This window comes from Mesitornis unicolor, unplaced genomic scaffold, assembly GCF_000695765.1.
Source record: "Mesitornis unicolor isolate BGI_N332 unplaced genomic scaffold, ASM69576v1 scaffold22770, whole genome shotgun sequence".
Classification (NCBI taxonomy): Eukaryota; Metazoa; Chordata; class Aves; order Mesitornithiformes; family Mesitornithidae; genus Mesitornis; species Mesitornis unicolor.
Window position 1 is genome coordinate 1 of NW_010160588.1, and position 12,003 is coordinate 12,003.

General features: G+C 49.1%; 1 protein-coding gene across 2 annotated transcripts in view; it reads left to right on the forward strand.

Annotated features, from left to right (window-relative positions):
- Nucleotides 1-155: 155 nt before the first annotated feature.
- The window catches only part of SCD (stearoyl-CoA desaturase (delta-9-desaturase)), an 18,023-nt gene continuing 6,175 nt past the window's right edge, over nucleotides 156-12,003 (forward strand). The window contains exons 1-3 of one of the 2 annotated variants that reach the window (XM_010190403.1): nucleotides 156-240; nucleotides 3,914-4,199; nucleotides 11,608-11,738. In XM_010190403.1, the coding sequence (XP_010188705.1) occupies nucleotides 214-240; nucleotides 3,914-4,199; nucleotides 11,608-11,738 (444 nt within the window). In that variant the 5' untranslated portion in view covers nucleotides 156-213. Of the gene's footprint in view, nucleotides 247-3,913; nucleotides 4,200-11,607; nucleotides 11,739-12,003 lie in introns of both variants that reach the window. The other variant, XM_010190396.1, reaches the window with a different exon arrangement.

Sequence of the window (12,003 nt, forward strand, 5' to 3'; positions counted from 1 at the left end):
ACCCCGCGCATCCCAACGACGGGCAGAGGGTCACCGGGAAGCCGCAGCCGCCAAGCAAGCAGCCCGGCTTAAATACCTCCGCACCCGCCTGCCCGAGCCGCACAGCTCGCCGGGCAAGGGGTCGACGAGAGCCAGCTTCCTCTTCCCATCGCCACCGCCGGGGATCTGCGCGCCCGCGTACCGTCGCCGAGGAGCAGAGACAAGGGCTGCCCCATGCCTGCGCACTTGCTGCATGAGGAGGTAAGCGTGGGGCTGCCGGTGGGCCCGGGGGCTTTGTCTTCCCCTTCCTCCTTCTGCGCTGCTGCTGTCCTGGGGGAAAAAAGGTCTGGGCATCCACGCGTGTCCGTGCACACAGATGAGTGTGCGTGGGTCTTCTCTGTGCCTCTTCTCAGTCATGAGGCGATGTAATTCGGGGAGATCGTGAATAAAGCGGGGATATCTGCCGCCGGGATTATCTCCCGGGAGCCTGTGCCCTCGGATGGACTGAGTATAAAATACAGATTTATCTTTTAAACATCCATCTAAGTATGCTGGTAAGAGCTGTTCACGAAGGTCTTTTGTGCCAAGACGTCTTGGAGTTTTTGATAATGCTCAAGACTGTGATTTTTAAATTTTTATTTTTATTTTTTTTTAATGCAAAAGGGCTTTCACTTGCAGCATTTTTAAGGCAAGTGTTGCAGTAGGGAGCGTCTCTAGGACAGACGCAAGGTGAAAGCAGCCAGCTACCCAGATGAAATGAATGACTGTGTCTGCATTGCATGAGCCAAGCAAACATACAATGGGGAGACTGCCCATTTTTGGCACAAGAAGGTCTGAATAACTCGGCATGAGGAAGATACGTGGAGTTGTTGGATCTGTAGAGATTTTATTTTTGTCTCTGCTGGCAGCCACCTTTTGCTAAAGGGAAGTCAGGGGCTTGATTTTGATATTCCTGCTCATGCCTTCTCATCCTTTCCCCTTCTGCCTATGCTGAGGAGTGGATGTAAATAACAGCCCCGTTCTCTTGCCCATCGCCAGCACGTGGGGTCTCCCCCTGTCTTTTTGTGCAGATGCAGTGACCTCCGAGGGATGCTGTGATATAAAGAACTTTACTCCTCTCCCTACCCAAAAGAGATGCCAAGGGCAGTGTGCTCGGACCACGTTCCATGGTCTTGGCATGTATTTTGGGGCATATCCTGGAGGCTGGAAAGAATCTTGTCCCGGAGCCACACAGGGCATATTCAAATATACTGGACCCGAGACTGAGTGCCCTGGGGCCCCTAAGCCTGAACCCAGCGCTGGAGCCTCTGAGCTGCAGTTGGTTGTGTAAGCTGGCGGGGTGCCAGCATCACCTATGGCGTGTTCAATGCTGGTAGGGTATGTGGGGAGGGGGGGAGTAGAGATGGGGAAACACATCTGCTCTGCAGATGAGAGCTGCAAAGTCATTCAGAAATGAGGGAGAGCTCATGAAAATTATTTAGCTGGCCTCCTTCCCCCTCAGCTCTAGACCCCTGATCATCCCCACCCTGTTTTCCTTGGTAGGAGCTGCAGGAGCCACTATGGCCATAAGGGGCTAAAAATTCTCTTTCTTTCCTCCTCATTTCACCAGTCTCCCTCCCTCTTCCCTCTATATTCCTCCCAAGTCTGTAATGGTGCAGCTGTTTCACAGCTGCTTTATAGCCCCTTTAATTTAAAATTAGTTCTCATGTGGGAAATGACCAGTTTGATTATATCAGTGTAATTCCAGCAGCGTAGATATGCTGGTAAAATTCCTCATGTGGCTACTACGACTCTGGAATAAGAGGGTTTTTTTCTTCTCTGCTGTTTTCTTTGCGCTCTCCTTCCTCCTCCTCTGCCCCTGTGTAACTTTGACAGTGACATAAGCTATCGTGGAAGACAAAAATGCAACTTCAACCCCGCGTTCTTACTCTGGAAGCAGCATGTCCATATGGGGAACGTTACCCGTCTAATTATACCACTAGATCTCTGTTAGGAATTTTTCCTGCATAGACAAGTCTCAGGTCTTTTTGGTAGATTGTCTTCCAGCCAAGGAAGAAAATTGTGCCTTCCTGCCAAAATTATGAGAATATCTGACACTTTGTAATGGGCAGGACTTTTCCTTGCCTAATCTCTTGGATTAGATGGTGTTTCTCATGGCTCTTTTTGTGAAGGGATTGCCTCTAAATTCTCCAGCAGCTCAGAGTATCATACCCTCAAAATGTTAATTAGGAAAGCAGGCAGAGACAGAGAAGCTGGTCCGGAGCTTAGCAGCTGCCTGGGTTCAGTAAAAGCAGCAGGATATTTCGTATCCAGCTTTTTTCCTTTCCAACTTTTGATTCCAGGAGTAAAAACGTAGAGGGCTCCCTCTGTAGATATCATTTTACTTCCTAAGTGTGGGGAATCTGTCAGCTTGGCCAGCTCCTCCCCATAGGAAGGTACGTCTGTAACCCTCTAGTTTCTACCCTTGGGAAAGGGAGGAGTTGGGGTGGCCACGTAAGCTGCCTGGCCTGATTTTAAGGCCTCCCTCAGGAAACTAGGCCATGGCAGGTTGGTGGTCTTTTACAAATCCCTTGTGCCTGAGTGGGAATCTGCTTTTGATACAGGAGAGTTTTCTACTGGGAAAGGAGCTTTCCTGGCTTGGCCAAGCTCCCTCCCATGGTCCCAGCTCTCCTGTTGCTGCTGACTGACCTGTAGTGCCCCTTCACATGCGGAGGCAATGGTGTGGGCCGTGGAAGGACGTGTCCTTCAGACAGGTTCCCAGGAGGCAAGGGGATGGGGGCGTGAGGGGATGGGGGCAGTGTACCCTGCCACCGCTCACATCCCACATGCTTGACACTCTCAGGCTTGAGTCCAGTCGGGTGCTTGGGCTCGGGCCTGACAAAGGGCTGTGAGCACCAGCAAGCACGCGGCTGTCATGGTGGAAATGGAAACTGGTGATTCAGGGTTCAGTGACCTGTCTCATTAGGGTCAGTCCTGCCTGCTCCTTTCGTCATGCATGCCTGATCAGGCAGACTGTCACTCAGCCAGGGCAAACAAGCGCGTGCAGAGGGAATGTTGTGTCACTCTCACAGGAGAGAGCCGGGAGCCAGGCTGAGCCAACTTGCTGCTTAAAACTTCCTCTCTGTGTGCTGGTGGCCTTGGCTTAGAGGATTGTCTTCCCGTGCCTTAGTTTGCCTGTGGGTGGAAAGCGGAAGAGGGATAAGAGGCTTACAGCAGCCATGGCATAGGATGCCTAACTGGAAGCACACCACTTGACTGCTTCCGTCCGCTGATCTCCAAGTGTGTTGGTCTTGCCATGTCCCAGCCTGGAAGGTGACGTAGGGAGAGAAAAGGGGGCACCCCAATGGAATCCCCTTGTGGTTCTTTCTGATGTTCCTCCAGTGTCATCTCTAGTGGGGTGGCATAAAGAGACAGGATATCAGGAGCAGCCCAATGGTTTAAAATAAAACTATGTTTGAGACCGTTTTTTCTCTCCCACCTCTTTGTTCATTCACAAGATTTCCTTTATTGTTGTCTGCTTATGTACAAGCCCGGGCTACAAACCCACCTAAAGATGCCTACTAATAAAACTGAAGGAAAATAAAAATCCTTGCAGCCTGCAAATGATCTCACTAAAGTAATTGGCAGGAAAAAGACTGGCTTTCAGGTCTTTTACTTTACTTTTTGCACCCTGTGCACCATTCACCTTCTCTCCCCAGAAGGATTAGCCCCCTCAGCCTCTCAGACCATGACTCTATGAGGTCAGAGCGGACTCTTCTTGGTGCCAAGAGCTTAACCAAAAGAATGGAGCCTGCCAGGGAAACTGTGGGCTGCAAGTCTTGGTACTGCCAGTCTGGCTGCTTGTGTTTCTATTTCTTGCATTGGTAACCACCAACTTCTTGTTTTGTTTTTCCCTTTTTCCTTTCTTGAAAATGTCCATTGCTGCCTCTCCAAGGAGTTCTCCTCCGCTTCCAGCACCACCACTGTCAGCACCGTCGCCTCCCGGGTGAACAGGAATGGGAATGTCGCCATGGAGAAGGACTTAATCAATCACGAGGACTTGGCAGGAGACCGGGGCATGGTAGATGATCTCTTTGATGAGACCTACCGGGAGAAGGAGGGCCCCAAGCCCCCCATGCGATACGTCTGGAGGAATATCATCCTCATGAGCCTGCTGCATCTAGGGGCCATACTTGGGTTGATGCTGATACCTTCTGCAAAGATCCAGACATTGGCATGGGGTAAGCACATTCCTCCACTTGTTTCTTGGCATCTGCAGACCTGTTTGGGTGGTATTTTTTCCTCCAGGCCCACAGACTCAGGTAGAAGAAGGAAGTGGAGGTCTTCTGGTAGCAGAAGCTACTCATTCAGCTCTGTAGCAAGCTATAGGGGTCTTGCTAGTGTCTCTTGTAAGGTCATGCATGAGAAAGAAGCATTTGGCTTGGGAATCCTTGGTTGCTTAAAGAGCAAACTTGATTCACAGGCATTAGGTTTGGAAGTAGCCCACACCTGAATGTGCAGCCATTTCTGGGGTGAAGCACAGAAAATGTTTGATGGAGTACTGTGACAGTCCCAGAAAGTTAGGAAGAAAGGTGCTAGGAAGAGCACTTTAAGGAGTGGTTTGGGAGGCAAATGTACAGGGCACTATGTGGCATGTGGCTGCTGCCAAGGACAGGAACCATTCCTGTCCTTACCAAGGGAGGGTAAATCCTGCAGAGCCTCCACATGTGTGTGAGGGGAAAGAGACAAAATACAGCTGTGCTGAATATAAAAGTCAAGAGTTAAGTCTGAAGCTCAGGTCTTCTATCATTCTTACAAAAGCACAGATTAGCCCCCATCATCCCGGAACTAAGCATGACAACTTTCAAAAAATAAATAAGCATCTCTCCAGGCAGCAAATTCCAATGGAAAGCACAACCCAGCAGAAGGTAGCTAGGCGAAGCTCTCCTTTCTCAGAGACCTTGCCCTGGGTAGGAACCAAACTTCTCCTTTGACTGCTTGAAAGGCAGCTGGGCCTAGGGCCCAAGCTGCAGGGGAGCCTTGCTTTCCACGAGCCTTTGTGTAGACCGCCAGAGGACTTGAGAAGCCAAACAGCTCCCAGTGGGGAGGTCAAGAGATTGCATCCAGCCCCTGCCTTTCTGTGAAAAAGGGCATCCTGAAATGAAAAGCTCCAGTCTGATTTGAGACCTGCTGGCATGGCTTTTGGTTTCAGCAGTGCTCCTGCAAAGCTGCTCCTGCAGCATCCTGGCCAGCCTGGCTGTGGACAGGAGACAGATCCACTTGGTCTGTCACACTCTCCATGTCTGTCCTCCTGATGGCTGTGAGCAATGAGCATCACAGCTGGACCAAGAAAGAGATGGTTCCCTGGATGCCAGGCTGACTCTTTTGCTCCTGGACCACCTCAGCCTCTCACAGGCAGAGGCCTGGGGGATGAGCATCCCTGGAGGCCACAGGGCTTACTCAGAGGCTGACTGCAGCATCTGCAAAAGCAGAGGCACAGACGTGCTCACTGTGCAGCCAGCGTGGCCTTTCAGGAGGGGGCAGGGGGGCATGTTATGAAAGAAGACTTTGCTGGGCCTTTCCCTTGTGAAAACCTGACAGGCTGCACTTTTCCCTGGGGTGGCAGGGCCAGGCAGAACATGCAGCCTCAGCATGACCTTGGAGGAGCATTTTGGGACTTTCTGTCCTGCTCTGTGTGTCGCATCCCTGGGCTCTCAGTTGGAGGCTAGGCAGGGCCTGCTGGCTTCTCTCACTGAGCTGACAACCTGGGTCCTCCAACTCCAGCTAAATATCCTCAGGGCACTGGGGCAAGGACGAGGAAAAAGGTGAGGCAGGCTTAGTGGTTTCTTTTCAGGCTGCTGAGGTACACCGCTATTTCCAAATCCATCCAACCCTTCTCCCTTCAGTTCCTCTGGGATACTTCTGTGAGCTGGAGCATCTTGATCCAGAAGGTTAATGCTGCTTTGCATTCTGCTAAGCCTCACCTTACTCTAAAATGGTCTCTGAGGCAGTGTCTTTGCCTGTTTGGGATGTCTCTGTGGCATCCCATGGCATTCTGTGGGAACCTGCCTTGCTTTTTCCCTGATCCCAGTGCCTCCTGCTCCCCTCCCTCAGTCACCTCTGATGTGAAGTGTCAGTTGCTCTCCTGCCACTGTGAGGCAGTGCAAGATTCCTCGGTGGCTTCTGGAGTGACGAATGGGAGAAGGACATGGAATTTGGGGGAACTGCACTATTTTGGACTGGCTGAGATCCATCCTACCTTACCAGAGCTGGAGTAGCTCCACAGAGCTCCCTGTCCTGCATCCCTGCCACTTCTTCTGGGAAAAGACCACCCTTCCCTGCACGCTGCAGCCCAGTCAGAGCTTTCCCCTATAGTCCATTCTCTTCCAGTACTGACTGGAGCTGGGAAACTCTGATCCTCCACAGGTCTGGCTTCTCAGCAAGGCTCCTTGCACTGCCCTCTTCTCAGTTCATGCCTTTCTTTAGCACGTACTGCTCATCTGTGGCTCTCATCTCAGTGACTTGCTATTACTTTCCCAGCACTTCCTGGTAGCAAGGAGAGGACTGTGGTTCCCATTTTACACACAAGGATAGAGCAGCAGAGACTTATCTTGCTCCCAACAACACACCATGAGCTCATGGCAGAGCAGCTCTCCCAGTGGTAATTCTGGTGGTGCTGGGGTTTTTGCTTGTTTCATTGTTTGTTTTTTCAGATCGTTCTTTCCTTAGGCTGTGTACATATAATATAAAATTAACATGGCCCCAGATGTTCTCTGCTGTGATGCCACAGGCAGCTGTGGTGCCTGCTAGCTGATCTACCTTATATATTTTATTACAAGGAGCAATCATCTGCTTATACCCTTTTCATCCAGGCCAGCATCTCCTTGATGTTCCTGTCCCTTTGAAACCAGCTATATTGGTGACTGTGTCCTCTTTTGTTTTCATTTCTCTGTGTGCTGATTTCTCTTTGTCTCTCAAGCTCTCCAGCCCTGCCTTCATAATTGTTTGCTGTTCTGTGCTGCTGTGTGCATTGTATCCCCTGATCTCTTTCTGGTACAGAGCTTCCCAGAACGAGCTGGGGTTGTTGATCAGGTGAGAGCTCACCATAATGAGAGCTCTCTGAGCCCTTCCAGCACTGTGGCTTTCTAGCCAGCTCCCCTTTTATTTAGTGTCTTCTCCACTGCACTTGACAAAGTCTTGTGCAGTCTTTTTAAGGATCATGGGCAGATTTCATATCATTTGCTAAATGGCATAGAGATTGAGTCTGGAAGGGCAGGATGCAAAGGTGATTGACAGTTTCTTCTCTAGTTGCTCTGAGCCTCCCTGGAAACATGACTGGCAGGTTCTCTTTCTGGCCCTCGGGTGCAGCAGACCAAAGATGTTTGTGTTAACCCCTGTTGGCCTGGCCAATAATGTCTATAAAACAGTAACAGTTCCTCTCAACGGGGTGCTCTGACAATACCCCAGCTTTCTGGCAACACTTGCCCACTTAGCGTCCTCTCCAGGCTTAACTAGCAGGTGGTGTGCTTCTCCAAGTCTCAAGGGGAACTTCTGATTTTGCCAGATAGGAAGTTAGGTGTTAGCAACAGTAGCTCCTACTGCTCCTCCTAAACACTGTTTCCCTTATGCAGCCTGCACATGTTTCCTTGCTCTTGGTATCTTTCTGAGAGGAGATGACCCATCTGGTGAGCTGGGGCTGGGAGACAAGGAGGGAATGGTCTAAATGTGTGGTTTTCCTTTCCACTGAGCAGAAGCTCAAGGACATCTGCTGAAGCAGGACACCTCTTTGTGTGAAAATCCTTAGTGTTGACTGCAGGTGACAATGCCTTTAGCACATTCCTGGCTTCCCATCATAACCTGAGGTCTGAATCTGGGCCCTGAAGAGGTAAGGGCTAGCTAGTCATATAGACATGACTGAATCTGGAATGTTTTGGGTTTAATTTTTGGAAGACTGAGTGCTTATTACTGCCAGTGGTCATAATTATTTGTATTCCAGTTGAATATGTCACTGGCAACATCACCTGTGAGTTGACAATCTTTTGGATCTTGGATACTTCAAAGCATGGTGTGGAAGGTGACTTTGAAACCTCAGCTGATGGAGTGCCTAAGTCCTTCAGTTTGGAGCAGCATTGCAGAGCAGATGTGAAAATCTGTGCTACTTTATTTCACCTTCTCTACTGACGTAGCAATTTCATTCCTAGTGGGTGATCTTGGAGGAGCTTTTCTTCTTCCTCTCCTGTGAGATGCTCATTCCCCAGGTATGCAATGATCACCATTGTACCTGGTGGTAGGGATGAACCCTCTGAATCATTAGGGTGCTGGATTCTTATGTTTTCTTATGTTTTTCACTACGCTTTTCAATCTTCTTGTCCATATCCTGTTACTGTCTCAACAACTGTTAGGGATGTCTGATGGAGCTAATAGCCCCCAAGTAGGGTTTGTGTTTCTTTGGGGCTGGTTGCCACGTATGTATAGACTGAGAATCATCTCCTTTCCCACAGAAAGTGTCTGCCCTTTAGATAAACTATAGCTGCTGAATATAGGCAAGAGGCAAGGCAGCATGGGCTTATCATTAGAAAGTTGTGGCCATTGCAGTGACCTGGGACACAACTCCAGGAGAAATCAACACAAGCTGCTGATGTTCATGAGCTTTGGATGAAGGCCATGACCTTTCTATACCCCACCCAAAAGTACTCTTCCAAAGTGTTAACAAAAGCTTTCAGTCAAGGCTACCTGAAAGTACTGGATTGTCTGGTTTCTGGGTCTGTCAGTGTCACCACCACTGTTTCTTTTGTGATTCCTTGTGCTTGCCGATATGTGTTCGTTGGTGGTGTCATCCTTTCCCAAGGAGTATATCCACAGGCAAGTTCTGAGAATTGCCTGTATAAAAGAGATACAGATGAGCTTTCTTCTTGCAAAGCTTAAATGCCACAGTCCTCGGCCAGATTCATCTTCCTGGAGGCCTCTTTTACCAAAAAATTCCCAGTCAGCATGTAAGGATTCACTAGAGAAGCCTGAACTTGGAGCTATAAATAGGGCCTGTAGTCACCTAACCGGCCATTTACTTTCCAGTGCCATTGAAGATCATGAAAGATTGCAAAGTTTATTCCTGTCTCCAGTGCACCATTAACTCATGCCTACCTGTGCCACAGTGAAGAGGTGGGCTCTTTCCCCAGCAACTTGTGCCCTATATACCCATTGCAAGCTGATGTTGTTTTCCACAGAATCCCTGTCTGGTGTTTCTCATAGAGTCTGTAAAGGTTAGAGGTTAAATCCAGACTCCTGGATGCTGCTCTCAGCTATAAACTGCTTTTCACCCTTAGAAATCTACCCCAGCTACTGAGGTGTGCATCATAAGTATAAAGTTTCCCAGAGATTTTATGAAATGCAGTTTGCAGGGTATAGCTGCTTATGTTCAAGGGAGAATGGTGGTGAGTCACACTTCTGCCACTTAGTAGGAAGTGTCTGAAACATCCACGAGTGGGGTTTTGATGTTATTGTAGTGTCTGCCAGAGAGGCTCTGCAAATCGGAGTCATATGTTAGGTGCTTTTTCAAGGTTTGCTCTTCTGTAGAAATCTGTGGGGATAGTGACTGATTTAAAATTCCTCTTAAAATCTAAAACCAGCAGGGAACTGGTCATGAGCTGGTTCATAACTTTCAAGTCAGCATCATGGGGTTGGGTGAGACCTTCAAGGTGCACAGCATAAGAACTTTGCTGTCAATACAGCCAAAGGGAGACCTGAACTAAACGCCCTGCTCCAGCATCCCTCCCTTCTCCCCTCCCACGTCTGGCCAGCTTTGTGACCTTTCCTCAGCTCCATTATCTCTTGCAAAGGCTGGATCTTGCTGCATTTGCATACATTTTCATCCCCCTTTGTGCCCTGTAAATCGGCTGTGACCAGCGACTGCTTGGCTCCTCTGAGAGCCCACAGAGGTACTGGAAGACGTGAGGCAGAGGTGTGTTGGTCCAAGGCTTGTACTGCATCCTGCAGCAGACAGGGAAGCCCAGGGAGAAGATGAAGGTGGGAAGTCACGGTCAGATCAGCAAACAGGGAGGGTTGCCGTTATACAGTAGGATGGGAGTGGGGAAGGTTCATGCAAGTTTAAGGGGCCAGAAGAGGATGTTAAATCAGCTGAGACAGGCTGTTAGCAGATAAGAGGTTAGGTTTGGAATGTAGAAAAACAAAAAGGAGGTGACAGAGAGAAGGAAGAGAGAGCAGCAGATGATAGGAAATAAAGCCTGGATTATTTTGAATGAAAGAACAGGGCAACAGTGCCTTGCCCATGTCTCAGATCTCTGATTCCAGACAAGTTTCTGGCAGAGTATCTATTTTCTGGATTCAAGATAAGCCTGATTAGAGCCATTTGGCTGGACTGAATGGTATTGTCAGGACTACCAGCGATTCTTATCCTCAGGCCTGTGTGTAAGAATAAGGAGTTGTTTTCATGATTGATTCAATTGGCTGAATCTGCAAATTTATACCAAGAGAAGAGTTTCCCCCAGAGGAACTGGTAGGAAGGTGTCCCTACCTCAGGGGACTGAATGTGGATCAATTCACCTATATGCTGATGTGCACCCTTCCCTTTCAACATTTGAGGCTTGCAGGGCAAAGGAAATGTTGAATGCCATCCATATTTCTGCCAAATTTCCTGACACTTCTTTCCTAGAGAAAGAGTTACTTTTCAGATCCAATTTTCCTCTTATCCCCAGTGTCTTAGTGCAATGCTAGGACTCTACTGGGGTCTTTTCTCCATTTTAGCTCTAGGCCCAGATGCTGGTTAAACTCCAGAGGCCCCAAGAGGGCATGCAGGAATAGACCAGGGGAGACATAAACACATGTCCAGAGGGAGAGGGATGTGGGTTTTTTCCACTAGCTACCAGAGGGGCAAGGAATTCCTTCTGACCTGTGTGGAAAGGGAATCCATGAAGCAGCCTCAAAGCTCATCTGGGCCCAACAACGTCTGCCTCTGTCCTGGGCACATCCTTGTAATGAGTTGTTGGCCTTGGGGTTTCCTTCCATAAATGATGCAGGAGCCAAAGAAAAAAACCTTGGGAACCAGGAGCTTCTGATTAGTTTTAAGTCAGCAGTGGTGCTGAAGGTGAGGCTCAGGCTTCAATGGGATGGGAGGTTAGATCTTTTTTTAGAGCAGAAGAGAAGCCTAACCCTGAGCTTGAGCTGTCCCCCTGAAGAACTGTAAGATCATGTACCATCTCTAGGTGAAAAGAATCCAAAAGACATTTAGAGTGGGGAGATAGGAAAGCAAGACTCATGATCATTGGAGAGGAGAGGAATGAGGGAAGGCATTCCCTGATGGAGTGCAGAGCTGTTACCACAGGGATATATGGAAGCAGTTGCTTTATACAATTTTGACCATCCTGCACCATCACAGATAGGGTAATGCTGAAGAACCAACCCCTGTGGTAAGTCTTGAAAGGGGGAGTCGGGGCTGAGGAGCTGAACTGAAGCGATTTGCCCTACATTGCTTAGGAAGCCTGTGGTAGCTTGAGCACTCTCACGCTGATTTTTATTGCCCCAGCCTCTGCTTATACAACTTTGGGTGAACACCTGCCTTTGTGTTGCTCTGCCTGAAACTTTGCTGTAGGCTAACTTGCTCTAACTGCTCCATCACTTTCTTTACCTCTCCAGCCGTTCTGTGTTTTCTGGTGAGTGCTCTGGGGATAACAGCCGGATCTCACCGCCTCTGGAGCCATCGGTCCTACAAAGCCACACTGCCCCTTCGGATCTTCTTGACTATCGCAAACTCTGTAGCCTTCCAGGTAAGCACATCCTCGACATTCCATTGGTCCTAGGATGAAGCACTCCCCTGAATCCCCATCTGAGATACGGGATATAAGCTGTTGGAGCGGTTCCTCTCTCCTATGACCTTTTATTAGGAAACAACCTGCCCTTTCCATCTAACACTGTGGTGCTAGAGTCTATCTCATTGTCCTTGGCCCATCAGAAGGTGACTCAGGGATGAACCAGGTGAGGGGGAGGACTGTTGGCCAAGACCAGGGATAGGTAAGCTCTCCAAAGCAGGAA